At 38.2% G+C, this 27,691-nt stretch overlaps 1 protein-coding gene across 2 annotated transcripts in view; it reads left to right on the top strand.

Moving 5' to 3' along the window:
- Positions 1-27,691, top strand: part of CD96 (CD96 molecule) — a 108,875-nt gene that overhangs the window by 13,810 nt on the left and 67,374 nt on the right. For both annotated transcript variants that reach the window (XR_001442807.3, XM_001102509.5), the window contains exons 3-5: positions 5,589-5,713; positions 15,594-15,801; positions 22,183-22,238. Coding sequence is in view for 1 of the 2 variants with exons in the window: in XM_001102509.5 (XP_001102509.4) it covers positions 5,589-5,713; positions 15,594-15,801; positions 22,183-22,238 (389 nt within the window). In the remaining variant the exon portion in view is untranslated. The remainder of the gene's footprint in view (positions 1-5,588; positions 5,714-15,593; positions 15,802-22,182; positions 22,239-27,691) is intronic.

Raw genomic sequence — 27,691 nt, 5'->3', positions numbered from 1 at the left:
TTTCACTTCTTTTTCTATTACTCCTGTTTCATGTATGTTAGCATACTTGATACTGTCCTATATGGCTCTGAAGCTGTTTTCATTTCCTTCAATCCTTTTTCTCCCTTAATATTAGATAATTTATATTGAACAATGTTCAAATACACTAATTTTTTATTCATTCATCTCAAATTTGCTATTGAGAACATCTAGTAAATTTTTTATTTTTGTTATTGATATTTCAACTCTAAAATATAAATTTGCTTCATTTTATAGTTTTCCATTTCTCCGTTAACATTTCCTATTTATTGAGTCATTGTCATATTTTGCTTTAATACTTTGAGTAGACTAATAATAGCTTCTTTGAAGTCTCTTAAATTCAACACCCGGGTTCACCCAGATTCAGCTGCAATTACTTTTTTCCTGATTATGGGTCACACATTCCTGCTTCCTCCATGTCTCATAAGTTTTTGTTGAAAACTGGACATTTAAAAAAAATATATATATATATTTATAGACAGAGCATAGAATATATATATATATATATATATATATATATATATATGTTGCAACTCTATATTCTGTCTTATTTAGGTTCATTTTGTTTCATTTTAGTAACTTCTCTGTGCTTAAATTGAATGTCTTCTTTGCAGTGCAAGGCCATTGATCTCTCTGCTCAGATTTTTATACTAATAGTAATTTTTAAATTTGGCTCACAAGAAGTTGCCCCTGCATTGGCAAAGCCTCTTTATTGGTCCAGCAATGATTTTGGCAAAAGTTATGCTCAAACACCTTAAACCAATTAGGCTTCCACTCTTTTTACATAGATTTATGCGTCCATCAGGGAGTGCATTCAAAGTTACAGCTAGTTATTCAGACTTCCTGGGCTTTTACATTTTGCTACGCTCTTTCGGGTCTCCCCCACTCAGTGTGCAGTTTTCTAGTGAGGGTACAATCTATGAAGCCCTTATCTTAGCCATTCCATGACTCTAGTTTCCAGGATCTCCATGCTAAAGGTCCTTCTGGCCTACCACTGTCTTTGTTTTGTGCTGCTCTAACAGAATACCACAGACTGATACTTTAGAAAGGATAGACGTTTATTTACTCACAGTTCTGGAGGTTGAGAATGTCCAAGATCAAGCCATTGACATCTGGTGAGGTCCCACTTGCTAAATCCTCTGGAGGGGAGAAATGCCACATCCTCACATGGTGGAAGGCAGAAGGGCAAGAAACAAAGGTGAATCAACTCGCCCTTTTATAATGACATTAATGCCACTCATGAGAGCTCTGCCCTATCACCTCCCAAAGGTTTCACCTTCTAATACTGCCACAATGGCAACCAAATTTCAGAGGGGAGAAGCATTCGAATCATGGCAGCCACTCACTCAAATGGGAATACAAACTCCAACTAACCAAGCTTCAGGTTTTTGGCACCTACCAAGTTTGCCCCTGTTACGGGAAAAGGTGAAAGGTTTCTACCCCTAGACCTAATTTAAGTCTGCCCATTGTGGAAAAAAAGCTGGTGGTTTTTGCAACCAGCTCCATGTGGCTGAAACTACATTTCTTAATGACCAAGTTGGAGAAGGGAATGGATGGAGCCGAGGCAAAAAGATTGAAGTCTCCTGCTGTTTTTACTAAAGCTCTAGTGATTTTTCAGTAAGAAATGCTTTGCAATTTAATGACTACCTTTAGTCAATTTCCAAGGTCCTAAAATTGTTGTTGTTGTTTTAAACACATTTCCCCAGTTTTGTACTTGTCTGTTTTTACTGACCTTCTTATGCCCCCATAACCAGAAGTCCTTCATTCCTACACCCCACATTTTGATATTTATAGCGTATCTTTATTTAAAAACATATATTCATTACTATTCCCTTTGTTATAACAATTACATGTTCTTAGTGCTAAAGATAAATACATAATCAACATTTACTAACTTTTATGTAAATGCATCTCCAGTCTGAAATGTATTCTGTTGGAGAATCCTCAGGAAATGCTCATAGCAGCAATATTCTCTGAGTTCTTGCATAACTCTAACATTTTTCTGTAGTCTTTATTTTAAAAATTTAATTTTGCTGAATATAAAATCTTTGGCTCACATTTTCTTTCCTGAGTAGATTAACTATGTTACTCTACTGTTTTCTGGCATAGGACTGCTATCAAAAAGCTAATAACAATCAGATTTTCTTTCCCCATGTTTGACTTTGCTCGATACTTTTATACAAACATACTTAAAGTTGTCCATTCTGGGCCTATTTTCCAATTTTGCAGTATAATCATTTAATGTGCATTTTCTAGTCATTTTAAATTTTATTATATTTTTCTTGAATTATAGTTTTTAATATTTGTTCTGTTCCATTGCTTTCATCTTTTTTCTTTAACGTTTTCTATTGTACATATATTTTTATCTTCTTTGCATATCATTTCCTTTGAATCTCTTTTATTAGTTTTTTCTTTTTTTATAATTACATATTGCTTTATTTATTTCAAAATCTCCCTCATTCTATTTTGAAAATGAACTTTAATGAATTAGCTTTTGTTTTTCTATGTTTCTGGTTTTGTTCTAATTTTGTCTTAATTTCTGGAGTGATTTTTTAAAAAATTATTATTTCTAACCCTTTCTTGAATTTCGTTACCTATGCTTTGTCAGCTTTTTTCTTCCATGGGACTCATTGGGAACTTTCCAAAATTGTGCACAATTTACATCATTTTATTTCTTTTAGCTCATTTTGAATAATTTGGCTATAGTTTTTATTTACTTTGTTGTCATGTCTTGATAATATGCTCTCGTTGTTGTAGGAACGTTATTTTGTTCTCTGCTCTCTTTTTGCTTCTGGTATCTTTATAGGTTATTCTATCTCATTCCCTTTCTGTTACTCATGTTTAGGTTAAATGCATTCTTATCACAGAAGAGTGAGCCAGGCTAGCTTTTCTAGAGTGTTCAGTATCCCTAAAGTCACCTCTTCTGTTATTTTAAAGATGAGTTTTTTACCATTGTACTTTCTGAGTATATTTCCTTTGCTTCTATCCCTCACGTTTACCTAAATTGCCTCTTTGATTTCTCTTATTGGACCTGTCCTGTTTTATTGGATTCTATGTCCAGCAGTTTTTTCTCCCCGTGGCATGTGTCCTGAGAAGTCCTTTCTGCTCCAGCACTGACAACCTTTTTCTTATTTTTCTTGAAGACACTGGTGATTTGGTGTCTGCAAACTCTCTTCTCCATTTCAGCTACTATTCTTGTATCCTTGGATTAATCTACCTATCTTTCCAGTGATTACCTGTTACTAGACAGAGGGAGGTGGTGTGGGTTCTCTAGTTCTAAGATCCATCACAAGCCCAGTTGACCTTCCTCTGTTTCTTTCTGCACAGTTGCTGATAACACAGTGGTTCAGTGGATTTTTCCCCACTAATTAAGAGGGATGTGTTATTATTTAGTGTTCTTGTAGATATGGTCTATGTAGTTTTAGTTTCGTTACTCTATTTATCTTCTTTGTTTTTATAGAGAGTTTCTGGTATATTCAAAAAGTAATGCGACTTATACTGCCAGCTTCCCAGATTCGGGACAAAGTTTACAAAAATATAATACTTATGTATTTGATTGATGTTTATTAAAATATAACTAACATTTGGATGGCATGGACTTCAGAGATATTCAGTATATTTTAAAGAAATATATATATATGTAAAAAATTACAATAATTTAAGAATAAAATTAAATAGTAGTAATGATCATATGCAAATATGGCAAAAAAAAATATGATAGTAGAGATGGTATAAAAACAACTCCATCTGGAAGTGCTGTGATAGCTAAGTGATTTTTTCCCCCTTATGGGACAGGGTTCTTTTTTTCAATTATGGGCTTGGAGTACTATTTGGAAAGAGCAGTGGAGAGCAAAGAAAACACTGATCCCACCTCCAGAACTTGAGGAATTAGAGTGCAAGAAATGCTGTGGGGATCTGGTTTTAATTAGGAAAAGGAGGAGGAAAGAGTTACCAGTAAAGAAGCTAGATGATATTGATAAGAGATTAAAATATAACAAAGATCTAAAGGCTAGATATAAAATTTATAAACTGAGAAACATGCCATTAAAAATGTATACCGTTATATAGCATATATTTATATATAATATTTTTAGCCCTAAATTGATGCTTTAATCTTCAGTTTCCTTTTCCTTGATCAGATAGACTATAAAACTTCATAACCTACCCTTTTCTTTTTATTTTGATGGACTAATATATAATATATATAACATATATATGTTTTATATGTATATATACACACACATAATGTTAGTAGCAATAAAATGTTCATACTCAATGATCCATTAATTATACTTCTGAGAATTTATCTTAAGTAGCCGAATGGTCAGAAGAAAGCTATTAGCATAAGGATGATCCTTGCTATATAGCATGTAATGGTTTAAAATAAAGTAAAAAATCCAAACTGAAAGAGCATAATGATTCAATAATTGGAAATGACTAAATGAATGATGATTAGTACATATGATAAAATGACATGAAGCCCCCATAAATTTAAATCACCAATAGTTCAAGAATCACACAAAACATTTTAAAGTAACAATATACATAACATTCATTGGTAAATAAGATTGCAGACTGTGAGAAAAACGTGCATGTATGCAAACAAGATTTGAATAGATATAGAAAAAAGAATATAAGATTTTTAGGATATTTGGATGATAGAGTTACCTTTATTTATAAATTTTTTTGATGTTATAGTTCAGTCACAAATTTATATGTATGTATATAAAACTTTCCCAATAGGAGAGATTACAAAATGGATATTTATCTTCTATTACCTTAAAAATGAAAATAATTAACACTGCTTCCTCAAAGTTTCCTTATGCATTTTTGTGTAATTCCTTTGTGGGAGGAATGTTTATAAGCTCTGAGAAGACTATTAGATATGAAGACTGTAAAAACATCAGCTTTTCAGGGCAGCGAAACTATTATGTATGATACTATAATGGTGGATACATGTCATTATACATTTGTCCAAACCCATAGAATGTATAAAATTAAGAGTAAACCCTAATGTAAACTATGAACTTTGGGTGATAATGACGTGCCAGTGTGGGTTCATTAATTTTAACAAATGTACGGCTGTGGAACAGGATGTCCACCGTTGGGGAGGTTGTGGGTGGGTAGAGGAAGCAGATATACTGGGAACTTTGTACTTTCTGCTCAATTTTGCTGTGAACCTAATTTTAGTAGTTACTCTAAAAAATAAAGTCCAACAAAATAAAAAGACAATTAGGCTAGGTTATGAAGTTTTATATTCTATCTGATCAAGGAAATGGAACTTGAAGATTAAAGCACCAATTTGGGGCTAAAGCAGAGGAACACGCCAAATGATGAGTTTGATTCTGTTAGGGTCATGTCCTTGTAATTTTTCAGTGTTTAGCAACAATTCTGTGCTCCTCAGTGACTCCGTTTAGCCACTTATACAATGAGGGTACACCTCTCTGCTTCATAGGTGTACCCTAAGGATAGATGAATCCCTGTACTAAAACCGTTTTTGTCTGTTTGATAAAAACACTTGACAAACCAATCAGAGATTCATATATTTTCTACCTTATGTTTTGTTACAGTTACACCAGATGAGTGGAAAAGCAACCATACAATAGAAATAGAGATAAATCAGACTCTGGAAATACCATGCTTTCAAAATAGCTCCTCAGAAATTTCATCTGAGTTCACCTATGCATGGTTGGTGGTAAGTGTTGCCCTTTTCAGTGAATAACTGCAATCGTCTTTAAACATTAATGATGTAAAATGAATAAGCAGTAATAATAGGGAAGGAAGCATACAAATGACAGGCAGGCATTATGCCAGTGGTGGGAGGAGGGGTAGGGAAGGAAGGAGAGGACACTCATATTCCTTCTCACAGACAAGCCTCTGAGTCTATCAATGCAGTGAATTAATTTATAAATTTGCTTCTAAAGATCGATTTTTATTTCTATCTACATACCAAACCACGATTACAGAAAGAACAAAGTGTGATAGTGCCCTAGAAAGGAGCCATATTCAGCAGAAGCCCCTACTCACAAATACTTGTTTCACAAGCAACATATGCAGAGCTACAGACTCCCTTTTCCAAAAACCCTTATTACTGCATCCTGGGAAATATCCAACATTGGCTTAGATTGGGAAGCACAGACTCTAATGCTTGTGAAATATAAGCAGCAAATGTATAGGAGACAAGCAGGACTTGTATAAGAAACAGTCACTGCCCAGCTCTATTAATGCCACAGGGGGCCACAGGTCTATAGTTACCATGCCTTCTCATTAAAAAAAAAAAAAAAAAAGGCCAGAAATCTGGATTTTTATGAAAATGTTTCCAATTTTAAAAATGATGTGTAGGGCAAAAATAAATACTGGTCTATTATTTTGCTAAGGCACTGTAAGATATAACCCTAGTTATAAATTTAAAAAATTCCACTGAGTATTCACTTTGGCAGTTATGGTGGGCTGACTATTAAGTTGCTTAACGTGTCCTGTGTGATGACTAAACTCTCCCGCTACTTTTCTCTCCTTGAAATACTGCAGAATTCATCTATACAGATCTTCATCTAATTGGATTTATGATTTAATTTGGCCTATCACTTAACATAACTGCATCATTTATCCACTTTGTCTGCCTTTGTTATTTTATCATTAGTCTACACTATTCTGCCTAATGCATCAGTTTATTTTTAAAATCTAAAGTTAATCTTAAAAACTAAAATTGTCTGAGCTTTTTGTCATAACAGATAAACAAAATCAACATGAGGATAATAGTAAATATGAAAGAATTGTGTCATTATAATTTTAATGTTAGTCAATCAAATGGCAGCCAGCTACTAACCAGTGTATACAGTAAACCCCTAAAACTGTTAAAAACAAATGACAACAAAGAGACAAACACAATTATAGAGGTGACCATAAACATGATTTCAAGAATCACATAACAGGGCATTCATTTAGATGATACAGAATATGATTACTGTATGTTAATTTTTATATTTTTGTCAAAATGAAAACAGGATTTAAAAATTCTTATTAAACTCACGGATCCTCATGAATATAACAGCTGGCACAATTTGGAAAATACTGTGATTCAGATGGTTGATTATTCACATTACAAGCTACCTAGATTTTTGTGGACAGTCTTGGAAACTAGACCCTATATATAAAAATATTTCCTTGGGTTTGTGCCAAACCTGAAATAATTGACTTGTACGAAGAACTTTAAATACAACCTACTGATAATTTTTCACTGTCCAGCTATTTTTCAGGTAGTAAGTAATAAAAAGAATTATATTTTAAAATAACTTTCCCAAATGGTTGTAAAACCTACAATGTCTCTTTGTCATCTGTCACAAAACACGTTTGCCCTTTTATAGGATTTGCTTTCCAAAAAGTAAGGCTTCCTGGACATTATGCCTATCATTAGGATAAGTATAAGTCCATTGTTCTTAACAAACATGATACAACATACTTCTGAGAAAAAGGTTAAGAAGTGAGATAATTTCAGGAGAACAGAAATGTACTATACTAAACCTTTTAGTAATGAAATGCATACCTTGCTTCAATATTTTCCCCCAACATGTTGAGCAGAAAGTTCCTATCCAAATTATCACAGGTTCACCAACAATGGCAACTGGTTTAATAAAGTTTTACTGTACATATTTTTACTGTAGTGTTCTTATCTTGTCTCATGGGTATGTAATCTGTTTTTCTAAGCAAATGCAAAGCCTTCAGTGTGTGTCTTTTATGTGACTCTGAGCTTCTCCTGGACAAAAAGTTGTATCGCTCATTTTAAAAATCTCTAGCATCTAGTATAGAGTCCAGAACATGGGTACTCATAAATACTTAATAAATACTTGAATTAATTTGTTTCTATTTGTCCTCTTTCCCCACAGTCTTATTCATTGTTCTCATATTAAATTGATGATCACTAAATTCATGCTGTTTGATTGTTTACTGAGTGGCAGCTCATTAAGTCTCAAAGACTTGACGACTGATGAGTCACTGTGTATCAAGTAGCTACCTTTAAAGAAACTAAGAAGGCCATATAGACATTACCTTTGGATTCTGCCAGGACCTTTAGAGTAAATGAATGCCAGAGAGTGCACGTAAGGTCACACAGTGAGAGGGTGAATCTTAAACATCCACTAGAACCTCAAGCCATGCTGCCACTTTAAAGATGATACAGACAACTTGAAGAATCTTTCTAAAGAAACCTTTCTTCAAAGGGAACATGGTGTTGGCAAATGTGTTAATTAAAATCCTATAGTGCATGTCCTTTCAAAATGTCCTCTCATTTACATCTATGCCCCACACTGTTGATGGCTGTAGGATTCGGCCAGTCTCTTAAACCAAATAATGTCCTTAAAAAGTAGATTACATAGGGTGGTTATAGTCTCCCTTAAAGGAGAACAAACTTCCTAAATAAATGGAGAGAACAAACTGCCTGACAGTGCACAACCCACACCCTGGGCTCATGGTTAGAGCATCCTAGAGCAAGGAGGTAAAGGAGCGGAAAGGAAAAATTCCCACCTGCATGCAAGTGCAGAAACCCATGATTAGTGTCTTTGGGCTGACCCATGCTCATTAGAATAGTAAAAAATACACCCATGAGTAGAGATTTCAGATGTTAATGAGACATGCCATGTATCTACCAGCATGTACAAAAATAGCACATGCACATCCAGAGGACCATCCAGAACGTGCTTAATAGCAACACACCTTCCTACCCCTTCATGAATAATCATATGAAACTCATAAAGGGAGTTTCTCTAGTGTCAGTCAGCATCATCTCACCTTTGAGTAGCCCTCTGTGATCAGCGGTGAGTGTACTTTTGCTTCGCAGTAAGCTCTCTTACCTCCTTCCACTTTGAACTTGCTCTCAAATTCTTTTGTGCGGTAAAATTGCTCTCAAATTCTTTTGTGCAGTGAAGTCAAAAACAAACTGATGCCACTGGCAACACTTATGTTAGGGAATAAGCTACAACTCTTAGTATCATAATTGCTACATGTCTGCAAAGGACACAAATATTCCAGCCTATCCGTATTTTTGGTCTTTAATCTCTTTTTAAACTAATAATAATAATCATAATGATAAGTCTATTGTTCCTACAAACATTATATAATCTCTTTAGAAAGAGATTACAACATGAAAGTGATGAAGGTGAGCTCAGGAGAGCAGAAACTTCCTATACTGAACTCTGGGAAGCTTCAAAGGCCTTCTGCCCCAAGTGACTCATGAAACCTTGGAAACAATTTACAAACTAAAATTATCTAAGTCACTGAAAAATGAAAGTGATGTCTTCCTGTATGTGTAATTTTATAAAGGCTAATTAATTCAATCATGACCCTCATAGGAAAGGTTATTATTGGGATTCTCTCTTATAAAATAAACTCTTATGCTACATGTGCCTGATCTCATGCTAAGGCTGTGTTAAATGTGTTAATGGGACACACTCTGCATTTTGGGAAGTTACATTGCAGGACTGGGAATACACTGAGGTAGACAGGCATCAGGCGCAAATGGACGGTGTATCTAACATTCATCCAGCATGAGGGATAACTAAGTAAACACAAAGGGTTAACCCTTTAATGAAGACTAATAATCTATGTGAATGGAGGAGTAATGTATAAGAAATCCTAGAATATGTATATTTTGATGGGATGCAGTTGGAAGCTAAAAGATAAGTAATATTTTTCCCATTTTATGCACTGGGACATAAGCATATAGTCATTAGGGAAATTCGGCAGTCTTATTCTGGAAGCTTCTAAATATACGATAATACTCTGTTTTCATAGCAAACTATCGTCCTTATTTCCCACAGCATAAATTTCAGTTCAGTCCAATAAACTTATGTGAATCTGTTTTGAGAGCTAAGTCCTGCAGGGATACAAAATTATATTGGACATATTTCCTACCATGACATACACCTTTAATAAAAATGTAAAAAATGGCAACATGGGAAAAATCATTCAATTCCGACTAGACGGACCTGGAAAAGTTTCTTAGAAAAGGTTATATTTGAGCTGGATAACTAAATAGTTGGCTGGCAAAAGACGGACTTACACTACACCAAGACCCTGGGAACTTTAAGTACAAATTGGTAGTGCAGATGGGAAAATGTGTATGAGGAAATACTTGTTTCCAAAGTCAGTGAAAATAAAGAAATTCATGATTATTCTCTTTAAAATCATGAAGAGAAGGACAAGAATATTTCCAATTCAAACAATTCAATATTAGTGACCAAAGCACATAACTACAGATGCTCATCTATCTTAAAATTTTTATGTATATCTTCAATATGCTCTTATTTAATATTTGTGCTATTTATGTGAAAAGGTAAATGGTACTCTAGACAATGTTTGTTATGCTTATGGATGCCTCACTATTCAGAAAACAAAACTGTAACCTCTTACCTGATGGCAGCTGATTCTAATTGTCTTTAATAAAAATTAAAGTGCTAGCCGAACTGCAAAGTGTTGATAACCAACAACAATGACTAGAAATATATTGTTCTGGTGCTCTACAAAATGGACATAGGAAGCTTTGCAAGCAGCTTGCTTTGACAGCACTGACTGGATGGAGAATAAATGGAGGAAATGTGAAGATAGGAAACAGTTTGGAGAAAAAAGGAGAAGCAATCAATACAGTTAACAGCAGTTATCGAATGAGCTCTGTACACTCAGCACCTGCCACGTGCTGTGGTCAGTGCATCCAGCTTTGACATGGAGCTGGTTTCAAGGAGCTCAGGATAGCTCAGAGACGAAATATCATCACTAAATCAAGGAGGCTGAACATGCCAAGTCTGAAAACCTGAAATTATGTTCCAAAATCTGAAACTTTTTTAGCACACACATGATGCTCAAAAGAAATGTTCAATGGATTATTTCAGATTCCAGATTTTCAGATTTGAGATGTTCAACTGGCATAACGTAAATATTCCAAAATCCAAAACAATCTGAAGCCTGAAATACTTCTGATACCAAGCATTTCAGATAAGCGACACTCAATCTGTAGTACAAACATTCCTCTTCTAAATTGAAAATTTTGATTCTAGTTCAAAAACAAAGCCTCATTGACTTATTTTAGAATTTGTCAAGTACTTAAGGGACATATAACAGCAGTTTCATGATTCAGTATGATCCCTTTCAGCCCTTATCATGCTAATTATTTTATTAAGCTTCTATACATAATTTAATTATGCATTTGTTTATTTTCTGTGGCTCCTGATTTTCATATGTGTGTTTGTTCTTCTCCTTAAGTAGTTTTTTTAGTGCAAAAAATCTATTTAAAATTTATATTTAAAAATTAATTTTTTTTAGATTTTTTTTTTTTTTTTTTTTTTTTTTTGAGGCAGGGTCTGACTTTGTTGCTCAGGCTGGAGTACAGTGACATAATCTTGGCTCACTGCAGCCTTGACCTCTCCAGGCTCAGGTCCCACATCAGCCTCTCGAGTAACTGGTACAGCAGGTATATGCCACCACACCTGGCTAATTTTTTTGTATTTTTAGGAAAGACAGGGTTTCACCATGTTTCCCAGGCTGGTCTTGAACTCCTGAGTTCAAGCAATCCACCAGCCTTGGCCTCCCGAAGTGCTGGAATTATAGGCATGAGCCACCAAACTCAGCCCTTAAGTAGATTATATGTAGGAAAGGCAAAGACTGTTTCTTCTACTAGTTTTGTGAGACTATATATAGCAAAGTCATTAACAATGTGACTTTTGGAGGGAAATTGCTGTTTTCAAGACCTGGATCTCCACTACTTACTAGCTATGAGACCTAAGGGCTGGGATTAGAGTGAAGCAAGTAAGGCTCTTAATCTTGGGAGCAAAATTTAAGGGAGCACAAAAAAATTAGCAATCAAGATAAATATTTTAATACAATATTTTTAAAAATCAGAAGTTAGGGAAAATCCATGATGAACAAAATATCAAATTTGTAAATAAAGGCGGACTGTTGCTTGTGTGTTTTTGAGACCTTACTACATTTATATTGTTTAAGGAACAGTATTTTCAATCAACTTGTTGTTTCTGGGCTTCATGGCCATTTTGTCCCCCAAGGGCTAGTGTATAAGGGTTGACACTGGCAAGAGAGCAGATTGAGCTATTCATGACTTTATAACTGTCTTAGTCTATTTTGTGCTGCTGCATATAACAGAATATCTGAAACTGAGAAATTTATAAACAGAAATTTGTTCTCTCACAGTTCTGGAGGCTGGGAAGTCCAAAATCAAGGTGCCAGCAGGTTAGAACCTGGTCTCTGTGCTTCCAAGATGGCACCTTGAATGCTGTACTCTCCAGAGAGGACAAAAAAGTTGTGTCCTCACATGGCAGAAGAGCAGAAGAGAGAGAACTCACTACTACCAGCACTTTGTACGAGGCATTAATGCATTTATGAGGGCAGAGCTCTTTGGATCTCCCATGAGGCTTCTCCTCCCAACACTGTGCCGTTGGGGAGTAAGTTTCCATATGAGTTTTGGAAGGGACAAGAACATTCAAACCACAGCAATGAATCTCCATAATTCCTCAATTTAGCCAGGCACATAATGAATACTCATGAAATAGCAGGTTGATCTCATAGGCTGGACTAGATAATAATAAGCTTGTATTATTGAACAGCTATTAAGTGTCAGGACTAGAGTAAGTATATCATATATGTTAGCTCATTAAATCTATATTTCCCATTAAAATGTGAGAGTCTACCAAGGTATGAATCCATAAAGTTTTAGAAATACTTATTAATAATTTTTAAAGCGAGCAATTTTTTTCTTTGAAGAACAGGAAAAGAAAAACCTGATAGAAATCAGGCTTTCACATGCAGGTTCTAGCCTCCACCAGTCTGTTTCCTGAAGACTAGCTTAGCTGAGAGCATTATTATCAAGTAGGAGTTGAGGTATGCTCTAAACACCTATCACCAAAAGTGGGTCAATATGTCATACAAAGGCCCCTTTCAATCAGCAAATTGCCCACACCCTGTAACCTACAACTCACATGAAAGGTTCTAGCCTTCTAAAGTTTCTGTTAAACTTCTCACTCTGTATACTTCAGAAAGGTTTTTTAAATTTATTATTGTTATTTCATAGTTTGGTTCTTATTAGTACAAATTGTATCTGAGACATTTGTCCCCGGTTCCGGGCATCCTTGCTTTCTGATGCTGTTTCTTAAATACCTCTTACTTTGTGTGATATTTGAGCAAATTTTTAGCCTCAATTTATTTTACATGGTTGTAAGGAGTAAACAAGACGTGAAAGGACTTTGCAGAATTCTTACAATATAATAGGTACTAAATAAATTTAAACTATGACTAATAAGAATATGAAATTTTAATAGTGGTCATAACATAATATTAGTATTTTTCTCCCTCTCCCATCCCTAGGCATTTTGTTGTTTGCCTGTGCTAATTTTTTCACCTCTCCTCCCATTTGCTCTATGAAGGCAGCCACTCATTGTAAGTTCTTGCTACTGCCCCCTTTATAACTGAAGACTCTAGAATGTCTCAGGATCTCCTTATCTTGTAGGTTACAGGGCATTCTTTGCAACTGAATCCCATCTTTTCCAATGAAGGAACAAACCTTCTTTCTGCAAAAGTCAACTGCCCAGGGGAAAAAAAGCAACCTTTGGAAAAAGTTGAAAGGTTTTGTATTTTTTCTATATCAACTAAACCACCTAGTCACAATCTGCTATATAATAAAGAAAAAAGTGGTTTTTCTCACCAGTCTCCAACTTCAGCATGTAACTGCTCTTTTTCCCACAACAAAGTGACAGTTGATGGAACTGTTCCAAATGGTAGTCATACCATACCATACCAAATGACCAAGGAACATTTTCAACTCTAAAATCCTGACACACACAAAAAAGCAAGAGGCTGCCAAACATACCTGTGCCAAAAGATCTGCAGGGGTTACCTGCCTTCTTAATTACTGACCTCCAGACCTGCCAGTGCTGAGTGACATGCTTTCCACTTTCTTCTCCTGTCCCCACCCAATATTTAGAGCTCCTCTGGGGGATCCTGTCTCTGTAATACAGTCTTTCTCCCTTTTTCTTGTGCTTTTCTTCTTTAAAGAAAACAGCAGCACAGATTCTTGGGTCCTTCTTTCTAAGGGTAAAAGGTATGTAAATTGCTTCAGGAAAAAGAATTCAGCAGAGTGTGATTATTTGCAGCCAATAACACAATACTATCTGCATGTAAGACTGACACAAATCCTAGCCAGATTCAGCTAAAGAACTGTGTCTTACATAAGAGTTTCTACTAAGTATATTTTGGAATTATCTCTTTAAACTATTTAAGAAGTCTGCTTTAGTCCTTCCTCTGTTTCTGCCCATACTTGAATGGGGTTTCCATTTCATGTAACCTAATCTGTCTCATTTTTAAAACTAGAGATTCCAATTCATAGATCTTATCATTATTTTGTAACATTTCCCCCCATTGAATGCATTCCTGTTTATCCTTCTCCATTTTAATTCCCTCCATTTCCCCTGATGCCTGTGCACAAGGATTCATCTGTTGTTTAGAGTTAGGCCAGTAGATGTCAGCCCTGGATCCCCTGAGTACCTTAAAAACAACTGTCCTAACCATGGCCTTATCCCAGACAGACTAAATTAGAATCTCTAGAAGAGAAGCGTGTGCATCGGGGTGTTTTAAAAGCAGCTCAACCGAGAATGCTGAGTCATACTAACGGGGTCTGAAGACCTAATCCATCCTCTACCCCTGTGCCCGTCAAGAATCCCCTCCTCACTGGGCCCCTAGTGAGCACTTTTATTGACATCAGTCAACACTGTGACAACCCAGGGAGCTTGTCCAAAAAAATTCCAGGCACAGAGAGAATAATAGTGCTTTTCATCACAGATGGAAGAAAGGATATGCGATAGAAAAACCAAGTACCTCAAATATACTCTGATCTCCAAAATTCAGATTAACATTTTCAGCCTACTCTTCATGCATCCTCTTTGAAGCTAACACAAACACAGAAATAAAGAGAATAGGGTTAGGACCAGAACAAGGCTGTGAAAGGAGGCAAGGAGGTGCCCAGGGCACAAAATTTAAGGAGGTACTCACTGTTGGGTGCCAACATTTCACTAGCAAGACTTTGAGAACGTCACTTTACCTGATCCTAGTCCAGGCTCAGGGAGGAGCTGAAAAGAGTCCTTTCTAAAGGAATTCAGGGATAACTGTAATCATCCAGTTTAAGTGAAGATTTTATGAAATCTTCACACTGATACAGTCTTCTCAGCACATCTTAGCAGTAAGATGCCAGAACTTCTTAAATGAAAATTAAAATCTGCCATTAGTTCCACACCCATTCCAGCCCCCAAATCCTACTCCAGATATGCAGTTCATAGAAGATTATGAAGGAGAAGGTCTAGTCAGAAGAACAGAATGTTTCCATTTGTTAGGAGAGGGTGACAATAGTTTTTAACTGAAAGTCAAGTGTATACTTTCTCTAGTAATATACTAAATGTCTCTTAATTTCCATCCTTCATTCTTCCTCTCTACTTTACAAAAAATACATGAGTCGATGCTTGTGAAACGCCTAGTTCAGAGCTGGCACAGTTGAGGGCTCAATAACTGGTAACGATTTTTCTCACCAGGAGGATAATGGAACTCAGCAAACACTTATCTCCCAAGATCACCTCATCAGCAGTTCCACATTACTTAAAGATAGAGTCAAGGTTGGTATAGACTACAGACTCCACCTCTCTCCAGTCCAAATCTTCGATGATGGGCGGAAGTTCTCTTGCCACATTAGAGTCGGTCCTGACAAAATCTTGAGGAGCTCCACCACAATCAAGGTTTTTGGTAAGGGCTGTTGTTCTACAGACTCCCTGACACCCTCCTGTCTCTTGCCCTGCTCTTCCCTGAAGAGGAAGCACTCTATTATGCTGCAGAGCCGCCACACGTGGGTAACAATGCTGGAGTCTGTTTCCCTGGATACTTGTCATTCTTGTTGGAGATGAGGATGATGGTAGAATGCTAAAGATTAATGATTCCATTAACAGAATAAAATCACACAGAAAGCAATAATTTTCTGTATTGGTTCATTTTCTGTTGCTTACAATGGAATACCTGAAACTGAGTAATTTATAAAGAAAAGGAATTTGTTACTTACAGTTATGGAGGCTAAATCCAAGGTCGAGGGGATGCATCTGGTGAGAACCTTCTTGCTGATGGGGGGACTAACTGAAGAATCCCAAGGTGACACAGGGTATCACATGGCAAGGGGACAGAGTTTGCTAATGTGCTAACTCAGGTCTCTCTTCCTCTTCTTATAAGGCCACCAGTTGCCCTCCCATCATAACTCATGACTCCAATAACCCTTTAATCCATAAATGGATTAATCTTATTAATAAGGACAGAGACCTGATGATTCAGTCACCCATGAAAGACCCCAGCTGTCAATACTGCCACACTGGAGATTAAATTTCAACATAAATTTTGGAGTGGACATTCAAACCATAGCAGACAGATCAATTTCCTGGTGACCACTATCTTATTTACAACTTTAATGTTTCTCAGAATACTGGAAGTCTCTTTAATTGTAGCTGCCAAAGTCTAATTGCTTAGTTGTCTAATTGTCTTAGTTGCTTGCTAGAGCAAGGTGGAGTAAGGTCAGTGAGAAAAGGAAGGTGATAAATATAGCCCCAGGGAAACTGCAGAAGTTCCTCCTCCCCTGCTATCCTGCCAAGGCCAGCTGGGGTGAGACAGTCAGGTCCAGCCCTTCGGGCAAAGGAGCCTTCAGGAAAGGCCTTCTGAACCTGCACTGTCGGGACTGTGGAGCTGAGCTGTGAAATCCACTGCGGCCTCACTCAAAATGCAGAGTATTTGCAGGGTGCAAATTTAAGGAAGAAAGGTTAGAATTCTATTTTCCCCAGTGGTACAAGAAAGTACCACTAATTAATAAACACCGTTAATAAAGAGAAGCCCCTGCCTTTGGATGTTTTTTCATTTTTTGTGACAAAGATCTGTGTCTTTTGGAAAGTCAATTTTAAAGAAGGCAAAGAGAAAAGCAGTGAGATGGATAGGCAATTAATTATTTTTGAAAATGAGATAAACAAAGGGAAAACAACTTCACAAACCTATGGGCACAGGCTGCTAGATTGTTCCTCAATTCTCTAAAGGGCAGAGCAAGCAAAAAAAAAATTATTTGGAATTGTATTGCCTTATTATTGGCAGTCATACAATGTAGTATTTGGAAGAAAACGCAAAATTGCCTCCCCCTTCCCTCCTCTGTCCTCCCCTTTCCTCTGCATCCTCCCTCTTCTCTTTCTCTTCATCTCTCCTCAGGGATGGACTAGGCAATAATCATCCCTGATGACCAGGTTCCTTACGGAGCCTAAACAGTGTCCTGTGAGGAGTTGGAAACAAGCTGTTCATCTCTTTTGTTATCACCATTTGTTTATTTACCAGGGTGTGACTGTCTTAGTGCAAACATGCAACTGCCTCCTCTGGTCTATTGGCAAACCAATGAAGGCAGCCATCCTCAGTGTGGAAAGAAATATCAATTGTAATTTAGGCAAGCTGTGTCCCCTGTTGATCAAGATTTTTTGCACCATAACTTGATCTAATTGCCTTGTCAACATCTATGCTGTGTCCTATATCTCTTTGCTGCATTAAAATACCTCTACTTTGATCTTAAATGTTTTTCACTCTTTTATATGTCACTTTTATCACCCTATTGGATTCTACATATCTCTGTCTCTACATTTCTCTTGTTTCTTCTTTGAAGTCCTTTCAGTGGATGCTTTAAAATATGAAGCTCTGCCTGCTTGTTCAGAAAATTACATTTTTCCTGCTTCCTGGCTTTTGCATTTAGTAAATTGGCTGGGTGGGTTGTGTTTGGGTGGAGTCTTATCCAGTCCTTAACCTATTTTGAGGTGTTACCCAAGTACATATTGTGGCCCTGACCACATATCTTATCAGAACCTACTTTACATCCCTTGGTGATTCCTCATATAGAATAAGTCTCCCCAAAACACCCATGAAAACCTTGAAATCAACACCCAAATGTATCCCAGACTTATTCAACCTGCCCTAAACCCAGCATATTTCCTCTTCTCAAACAGTGCTCATTACTCAACTCTTCATTCTCTAACAGACCAGGGACAAGAGGGGCTACTCCAGCAATTTTGCCACTTCCTGCATCTCCTTCACTGGTCTCCTTTGTTTTTCCTTTCCTTGGCAGGGAGTCACCTGCCCATCACAGGGTTGCTCTGTTCCACTCCTAAATTCCAAATCTGATTGTCCTCAGCCTCAAAGAAAATCTTTCTCACCCTGTCACCTCTGCACATTTTAGTAGTTGTTCTTTCACGGCTTTTATTCTGCTGGTATTTGTTAACAGGAGGTAAGAGATACCACTCCACCCATTAGTGTTTCAGGTTGTATCTTGGTTTTGGGTTCCCCTGAAATAAAACATTGAGATAAGGATTGGGATTAATTTATTTGAAAGACCATCCTTGGAAACATCAGAAAAGGAGTGAGAAAGTGAGTCAGGGAAGGGAAGGGAAGGAAGATAATAAAACGTACAAGATTACATCAGTTACCACCATAGGTTTAGAACTCATCTCACTGGGAGACAGCATAGAACACACATTAGAGTTATCCCACATGAAGGGCAAGAAAGCTGGGGTATTTATCTACCATCTCTCCATCTGTTATCACTATTAACTCTCTGGGACTCCCAGTTTTTACTACCTGTGGACTAAGTGTACTCCCATAATCTCAATAAATCGTTATGCAAAGAGTCATCTAGTCATCAAAGAGTTATCCCAGTAAGAGGTCTTCAGTGTGCCGAGGTAAATGGCAAGTGGCTGTAGCAGGCACTGACAACATCTGTGACTGGAGGTTTAACATTCTTTCCACTGAGTTACAGAACGCTGTGTTTGCTATGCTCAAGAATGTACTTGAAGCCACTTCTGTTCAACATGATGTACTAATGTCTAGTTTGTGCTGGGCACTGTTAAGTGCTGGAGATGAAGAAATTGATAAAATACTGGCTTTGAGGCACTTAAAATCTAGTAAAACAACAAAATCACTGAAATATTCCCTGATATTTCCTAGTACCAAGCAACCAAACAAGAGCCAAATGTTTCTCTGCTCCACTTCAGGGATCTTTATAACGAGAATTTATTTGTAAGCTGCTTTAGTCCATTTTCATGCTGCTGATAAAGACATACCCAAAACTGGGAAGAAAAAGAGATTTAATTAGACTTACAGTTCCACATGGCTGTGGAGCCCTCAGAATCATGGCGGGAGGTGAAAGGCACTTCTTCCTGGCTTTTGAATTTAGTAAATTGGCTGGAAGGGTTGTGTTTGGGTGGAGTCTTATCCAGTCCTTAACCTACTTTGAGGTGTTACCCAAGTATATATTGTGGCCCTGACCACATATCTTATCAGAACCTACTTTACATCCATTGATGATTCCTCATATAGAATAAGTCTCCCCAAAACACCCATGAAAACTTTGAAATCAACACCCAAATGTATCACAGACCTATTCCACATGCCCTAAACCCAGCATATTTCTTCCCAGCAACAGAAAAATGAGGAGAATCAAAAGCAGAAATGCCTGTTAAACCCATTAGATCTCGTGAGACTTATTCACTGTCATGAGAATACCATGGGAAAGACCGGCCCTCATGATTCAGTTACCTCCCATCAGATCCCTTCCACAACACGTTGGAATTCTGGGAGACACAATTCAAGTTGAGATTTGGGTAGGGACACAGTCAAGCCATGTAATTTCACCCCTGACCCATCCCAAATCTCATGTCCTCACATTTCAAAATCAATCATGTCTTCCCAACAGTCCCCCAAATTCTCAACCCATTTCAGCATTAACCCAAAAGTCCACGTCCAAAATCCCATCTGAGACAAGGCAAGTCCCTTCTGCCTATGATCATGTAAAATCAAAAGCAAGTTAGTTTCTTTCTAGATATAATGAGGGTACAAGCATTGGGTAAATACAACCATTCTAAATGGGAGAAATTGGCCAATACAAAGGGGCTACAGGCCCCATGCAGGTCCAAAATCCAGCAGGGCAGTCAACTCTTAAAGTTCCAGAATGATCTCTTTTGACTCTATGTCTTGCATTCGGGTCACACAGATGCAAGAGGTAGGTTCGCATGATCTTAGGCAGTTCCATCCCTCTGGCTTTACAGGGTACAGCCTCCTTCCTGGCTGCTTTCATGGGCTAGTGTTGAGTGTCTGCAGCTTTTTCAGGAGCACAGTGCAATCTGTTGGTGGACCTACCATACTGGGGTCTGGAGGATGGTGGCCCTCTTCTCACAGGTCCACTAGTCAGTGCTCCATTAGGGACTCTGTGTGGGGGCTTCAACCCCCCATTTCCCTTCTGCACTGCCCTAACAGAGGTTCTTCATGAGGGCCCCACCCTTGTAGCAAACTTTTGCTGGGTATTCAGACATTTCCATAAATCTTCTGAAATCCAGGCGGAGGTTCCCAAACCTCAGTTCTTGACTTCTCTGCACCCACAGGCTCAACACCAGGTGGAAGCTGCCAAGGCTTGGGGCTTCCACACTTTTTGAAGCAACAGCTAAAGCTGCACATTGGCCCCTTTCAACTATAGCTGGAGTGGCTGGGACACAGGGCACCAAGTCTCGAGGCTGCACACAGCAAGGGGACCCTGGGCCCAGCCCAGGAAACCATTTTTTCCTCCTGGGTCTCTGGGCCTGTGATGGGAGGGGCTGCTGTGAAGGTCTCTGACATAGCCTGGAGACATTTTTCCCATGGTCTCGGAGATTAACATTAGGTTCCTTCCTACTTATGCAAATTTCTGCAGCCAGCTTGAATTTCTCCCCAGAAAATGGGTTTCTCTTTTCAATCCCGTAGTCAGGCTGCAAATTTTCCAAACTTTTATGCTCTGCTTCCCTTATAAAGCTGAATGCCTTTAACAGCACCAAAGACACCTCTTGAATGCTTTGCTGCTTAGAAATTTCTTCTGCCAGACACCCTAAATCATCTCTCTTAAGTTCAAAGTTCCGCAAATCTCTAGGCCAGGGGCAAAATGCTGCCAGTCTCTTTGCTAAAATATAACAAGTCACCTTTGCTCCAGTTCCCAACAAGTTCCTCATCTCTATCTGAGACCACCTCAGCCTCGACCTTATTGTTCATATCAACATCAGCATTTTTGTCAAAGTGATATAACAAATTTCTAGGAGGTTCCAAACTTTACAACATTTTCTTGTCTTCTTCTGAGCCCTCCAAACTGTTTCAACCTCTGCCTGTTACCCAGTGCCAAAGTCACATCCACATTTTTGGGTATCTTTTCAGCAACACTCCACTGTGGTGGTACTAATTTACTGTATTAGTCTGTTTTCACACTGCTGATAAAGACATACCCAAGACTGGGAAGAAAAAGAGGTTTAATTGGATTTACAGTTCCACATGACCGCGGAGGCCTCAGAATTGTGGTGGGAATTGAAAGGCACTTCTTACACGGCAATGGGAAGAGAAAAATGAGGAGAAGCAAAGGCAGAAACCCCTGATAGACCCATCAGATCTCATGAAACTTATTCACTATCACGAGAATAGCATAGGAAAGACCAGCCCCCATGATTCAATTACCTCTCGCCGGGTCCCTTCCACAACACATGGGAATTCTGGGAGATAAATTCAAGTTGAGATTTGAGTGGGGACACAGTCCAACCATATCATAAGCTTTTGTGCATGTAGAACATTCCTCTTTTCTCTCCCTCCCCACCACCCATCCTCTGCTTGTACTACCAGTCTTCCACATTCCCAATTTTACTTAACTCATCGCTGGTAACCACATCACATCTTCCAAAAGCCTCCTCCTATCCTCCAAGGTTAGATTAAAAAATTTATTTAAAAGCTGTCTTCAAATACTACATGTCCTTAATCATTGTACTTATCTCAGTGTATTATAACTTCCAGTTTGTTTATCTGTATTCCCAAGAAATTGCAGATTTCTTAAAAACAGTGAATACTATTTGTCCACCTTTGTTTCCTAGGCATCTAGCATACTTCCAGGTACACAGCAGGCCTGGCAATATTATATTAATAAATATTAATTTATAAATATTAATAAATAAATATTAATATTTGATGAATGAAGATTCTCATAGACACACAGACACATACTCACACTAGTGGCCAGGTAGGATGACATTTGGTGCCACTAACTATGTTTTATTTGCCTTTAAGCTAAACCGGAAATCCCCATGATTGTGGAAAATAACTCCACGGATGTCTTGGTAGAGGTGAGTCACATAAAAGCCTTTGAAAATCTACAGCATTACATGTAAGGTGTGTCAGGTTGCATAGTTGCCAGGAATGTTCTCTCAAAGAACTTTACTCCTTGGCCCTTGACCAATTAACTGCTAATAGGGATGAAGGGAAGCTGAGTTGTTTCTGGAAAGTGAATGGGAATTTTCATTTTTAGACTTAGTGTTCTCAGAATGATCTGCACTTTTAGTCCTTAAATTTCTCAGGAAAAAAAAATAGTTACAATTGTTTAAATTTCTCTTTAATAAAAATTGAGGTGGATAGTGAGGACGAAGTAAGGCAGAAAGCTGTGTGAATCCTGGTGTAAGAATGAAGTTTTGGCTCAGCTGATGTTTGATTTGTTCTATTCCATTTCCTTTACCTGGTTTCCCATTGTTTTTATTTCAAAGTGATGAGAGAAAATATGCCCTCCTGTACTCCTGCAGAACCCTGGCTATGTCTTTGGTGGTAAAGAGGAAGGGCAGGAGAAACAAGAAAATTGAATAGGGACCTCTGACTTAACTTCTTCTGGGTGGTAGTTACCAACCTCTAGTCACTAGGATCTGGACTCAATTTCTCGCTCTTCCTCTTGCGAACTGTGACCTTGGGCAAATTACTTCATGTCTTTGCAGTCAGTTTCCCCATCTATATGAAGTGAATAATAATACTATCTTCACATAGCAGCTGTTTTAAAAAATTAAATAACATATGAAAAAGTCTGAGTGTGGCATATATTAAGTGTTTAATCAGCATTATTGTTCTTGTTTTTGTTGTTATTACTATTATCTGTGTCAATCAACTGTCCTGTGGCCTTATGACTTCAGCCTAGCTTTTAAAAACCCTATATAAAAAATATTCTCATTAATTCTCTAACATTTTCTATTACATGGGGCGAGAGAAAATTATACTCATATTCTAGTTTATTCTCGCACCGATGACATTAACTTACAATCTCTGGTCTCACTGAATATCAGTCATTTAATTTGATAGTTGCATACAAATCATAGCTTAGATTCTTTGAGATGGTTTTGCAATGACTATATATATATTTTTTCCAAGTATTTGTGTCTTTTGCCAGTTTCATATATTGATCTCTCAGATAACTGCTTGTATTAGTCCGTTTTCATGCTGCCAATAAAGACATACCCAAGACTGGGTAAAATATACAGGGAAAAGAGTTTAATTAGACGTACAGTTGCACATAGCTGGGGAAACCTCACAATCATGGCAGAAGACAAGGAGGAGCATGTCATGTCTTACATAGATGGCAGCAGGCAAAAAGACAATATGCAGGAAAACTCCCCCTTATAATAACTATCAGATCTCATGAGACTTACTCACTATCACGAGAACAGCACAGGAAAGCCCCCATGCTTCAATTACCTCCCACCAAGTCCCTCCCACAACACGTGGGAATTTGAGATGAGATTTGGATAGTGACACAGCCAAACCATATCAGTCCACCCCTGACTCTCCCAAATCTCATATCCTCACATTTCAAAATCAATCATTCCTTCTCAACAGTCCCCCAAAGTCTTAACTCATTTCAGCATTAACTCAAAAATCCAGAGTCCAAAGTCTCATCCGAGACAAGGCAAGTCCCTTCTGCCTATGAACCTGTAAAATCAAAAGCATGTTAGTTACATCCTTGATACAGTAGGGGTACAGGTATTGGATAAATACAGCCATTCCAAATGGAAGACATTGGCCAAAACAAGTCTGAAATCCAGCAGGACAGTGAAATCTTAAAGCTCCAAAATGATCTCCATTGACTCCATGGCTCATATCCAGGTCATGCAGATGCAAGAAGTGGGTTCCCATAGTCTTAGGCAGCTCAAACCCTGTGGTTTTGCAGGGTATGGCTCCCCTCCTGGCTGTTTTCATGGGCTGGCATTGAGTGTCTGCAGCTTTTCCAGGCACATGGTGTAAGCTGTTGGTGGATCTACCATTCTGTGGTCTGAAGGATGGTGGTCCTCTTCTCACATCTCCACTACATGGTGCCCCATTAAGGACACAAGCTCTGCTTCTGTGACTTTGCAGGATACAGCCTCCCTCCTGACTGTTTTCATGGGCTGGTGATGAGTGTCTGAAGCTTTTCCAGGCACACAGTGTAAGCTGTCATTGGATCTACCATTCTGGGGCCTGAAGGATGGTGGCCCTCTTCTCACAGCTCCAGTAGGCAGTAGCCTAGTGGGGACTACATGTGGGGACCCCAACCCCACATCTTCCTTTTGCACTGCCCTAGCAGGGGTTCTCCATGAGGGCCCCACCCCTGCAGCAAACTTTTGCCTGGGCATCCAGGCACTTCCATACATCTTCTGAAATCTAGGCAGGGGTCCCCAAACCTCAGATCTTGACTTCTGTGCACCTACAAGCTCAACACCATATGGAAGCTTCCAAGACTTGAGACTTCCACCCTCTGAAGCAACAACCCAAGTTGTACCTTGGCTCCTTTCAGTTATGACTGGAGTGGCTGGGACACAGGGCACTGAGTCCCTAGACTGTGCACAACATGGGGACCCTGGGCATCACCCACAAAACCATTTTTTCCTCCTAAACATTCAGGCCTGTGATGGAGGGGCTGCTGCAAAAGTCTCTGACATGCCCTGGAAACAATTTCCCCATTGTCTTGATGATTAACATTCAGCTCCTCATTGCTTATGCAAATTTCTGCAGCCAGCTTGAATTTCTCCCCAGAAAATGGGATTTTCTTTTCTATCGCATTGTCAGTCTGCAAATTTTCCAAACTTTTATTCTCCGTTTCTCTTTTGAAACTGAATGCCTTTAACAGCGCCCAAGTTACCTCTTGAGTGCTTTGCTGCCTAGAAATTTTTTCTGCCAGATATCCTAAATCATCTATCTTAAGTTCAAAGTTCCACAGATCTCTAGGGTAGGGGCAAAATGCCACCAGTCTCTTTGCTAAAATATAATAAGAGTCACCTTTGCTCCAGTTATCAACAAGTTCCTCATCTCCATCTGAGACCACCTCAGCCTGGACCTTATTGTTCATATTACTATCAGCATTTTTGTTAAAGTCATTCAACAAGTCTCTACAAAGTTCCAAACTTTCCCATATATTCCTGTCTTCTTCTGAACCCACTAAATTGTTCCACCCTCTGCCTGTTACCCAGTTCCAAAGTTGCATCCACATTTTTGGGTATTTTTTCAGCAGCGCCCCACTCTGCTGATACCAATTTACTGTATTAGTCCATTTTCATACTGCTGATAAAGACATACCCAAGACTGAGTAATTTATACAGGAAAAAGGGTTTAATTGGACTTATAGTTCCATGTGGCTGGGGAAGCCTCACAATCATGGCCAAAGGCAAGGTGGAGCACATGACATCTCACATGGATAGCAGCAGGCAAAAAGAGAATGTGCAAGAAAACTGCCCCTTATAATAACCATCAGATCTCATGAGACTTATTCACAGTAACGAAAACAGCATGGGAAAGACCTGCCCCCACATGATTCAATTACCTCTCACTGAGTCCCTCCCACAACACATGGGAGTTCAAGATGAGATTTGCGTGGGGACACAGCCAAACCATATCACTGCTATTATAATCCTGATTATACAGCAGAAGATTTAATTGCTTAATTCATTTTTGTTGTGTCATAACTTAATTTCTAAGTTTATTAGTGAACTTCATTTCAATAGTTTACATTTCAAAAATAAACTAATCATACAGCTTTTGGTAGGTGTTTTTGTTTCTTATAAGGATCTCTAATAGATTCTTGGTACCAGAGTTTACATGTAATATGGGCACAATCCAGATACAGGACCATAAATTGCATCCAAGAATCCCAGTTTAAAAAAAAAAAGAAATTTGCCTATGTGCCATAAAATTTCCTCTTCTCTACCCTTGCTTCAGTGCTGACTAAAAAAAAAAAAAAAAAACAGAGAGTTTTCCTTCCTAGAAAATTAGTGAATAATCTTTCTCCAATCACACATAACCAGCTACAGGACATGGCTTGTCTTTGGATCTTTTCAGATCTTGCCAAGCATTAGTAACTCCTCACTCTAATATTCTTACAATCCCTGCTGTATTTTTAATAATTTATTAACTCTTCAAAATCCCTTCACAGACTTTTATCTTGTGTTGCTCCCAATGAGCCTCTGAAATAGATAGAGCATCAGTCATTTTACAGATGAGAAATTGGGGCCTGGAAAGTCTTAACAACTGGCTGAGTCACTAATAAGGGGCAGAGCTGGGATGCATATTTAGTGTGCCTGTATCCAGGCAGAATAGTATTATTATGATAAAAGGATATCATGCTTCGGAGTCAGATAACACAAGTGTCAAATCCTAATTCAACTACTTAGCTGGTTACATACCCTCATCAACTAGTGAACCTCCACAAGCCTCAGCTAACTCACATCTAAAACTGAGATAATAACAAATAGTTCAGAGGGTTCTTAGGAAGATTAAATTTATGCTCTAATGAAGTTCATGGCACAGAGTAGACATTTCAGGAATATTTCTTCCCTACCCACTATTTATCATTTACGCACTCTCTTACATTCATAAATCAGCTATGTGACTGATTCCAGCAGATACTGTGGAATAATTTTTTTAAACCCAGAATATAGACTGTGGGATCTGATAGAACCAGGTTTGAGTTCTCTTCCAGCACTTATTAACTCTGGCCCCTACGAGCTCAGTTCCTTAACTTCCTCAACAGTAAGTGAGGGCAATGGTTCCAATCCCACAAGGGTGATATAAGGATGAAGTGAGAGAAGGTATGCAAAATACCTACCATCCAGCAACCACAAGTTTTTGGTCTTGGCAATTTCCTGCCCCTCCTTCATTCCTTAGAAATTGTTGAAGTCAACACGCACGCACTGGCTATGCTACCTGTCCACTACACTAGCAGCCCGCAGTGTGGAAATACTCTGGGGACTTGGTCAGTTGTGAGCTGTGTCTTCCTGTGTTTTTAAACTTACAAAGTTTATGGTTAATTTTAGTATTTCTGTAAAATACAAAAGACCCAAAAGTATGATGCCCCTCAGGCCTGGACCTGCCATAGATGTCTAAGGAAAGTGTCACACCTGTGAATGTTGTATCTTGTGCATTCCCAAAGTTGAGATTTTGCCAGGGCTTCAACATGGCACACAGCTTCACTCCTGCACTACAATGAGAAAAGAGTCTTTAACCTAAATTTCAGGGCCCCTCCATTTAGCAGTTTTTTGCATTAGAGCAAAAGATGTCAAGCCAAAGAGCCCTCAACTCACAGCTGATGATGTAGCGTAGAAGGCACAAGAGGGATGCATAAAAACCCTAGCATGTACTCAACAGTTCACACTTTCCGCAAGCCTCATACGTCTCTCACTCTTATGCTTGTGCTTTATACTTTAGCCCCATCATCTCCATGGGTCTTGTTCATATCACTTGCTACTTTTGTTATGTTTGAAAGAAATTAGGGGGAAAAAAGTCTAAAGAAAAC

This window comes from Macaca mulatta, chromosome 2, assembly GCF_049350105.2.
Source record: "Macaca mulatta isolate MMU2019108-1 chromosome 2, T2T-MMU8v2.0, whole genome shotgun sequence".
NCBI classification, from domain to species: Eukaryota; Metazoa; Chordata; class Mammalia; order Primates; family Cercopithecidae; genus Macaca; species Macaca mulatta.
This window is presented reverse-complemented; position numbering and strand designations above follow the sequence as displayed.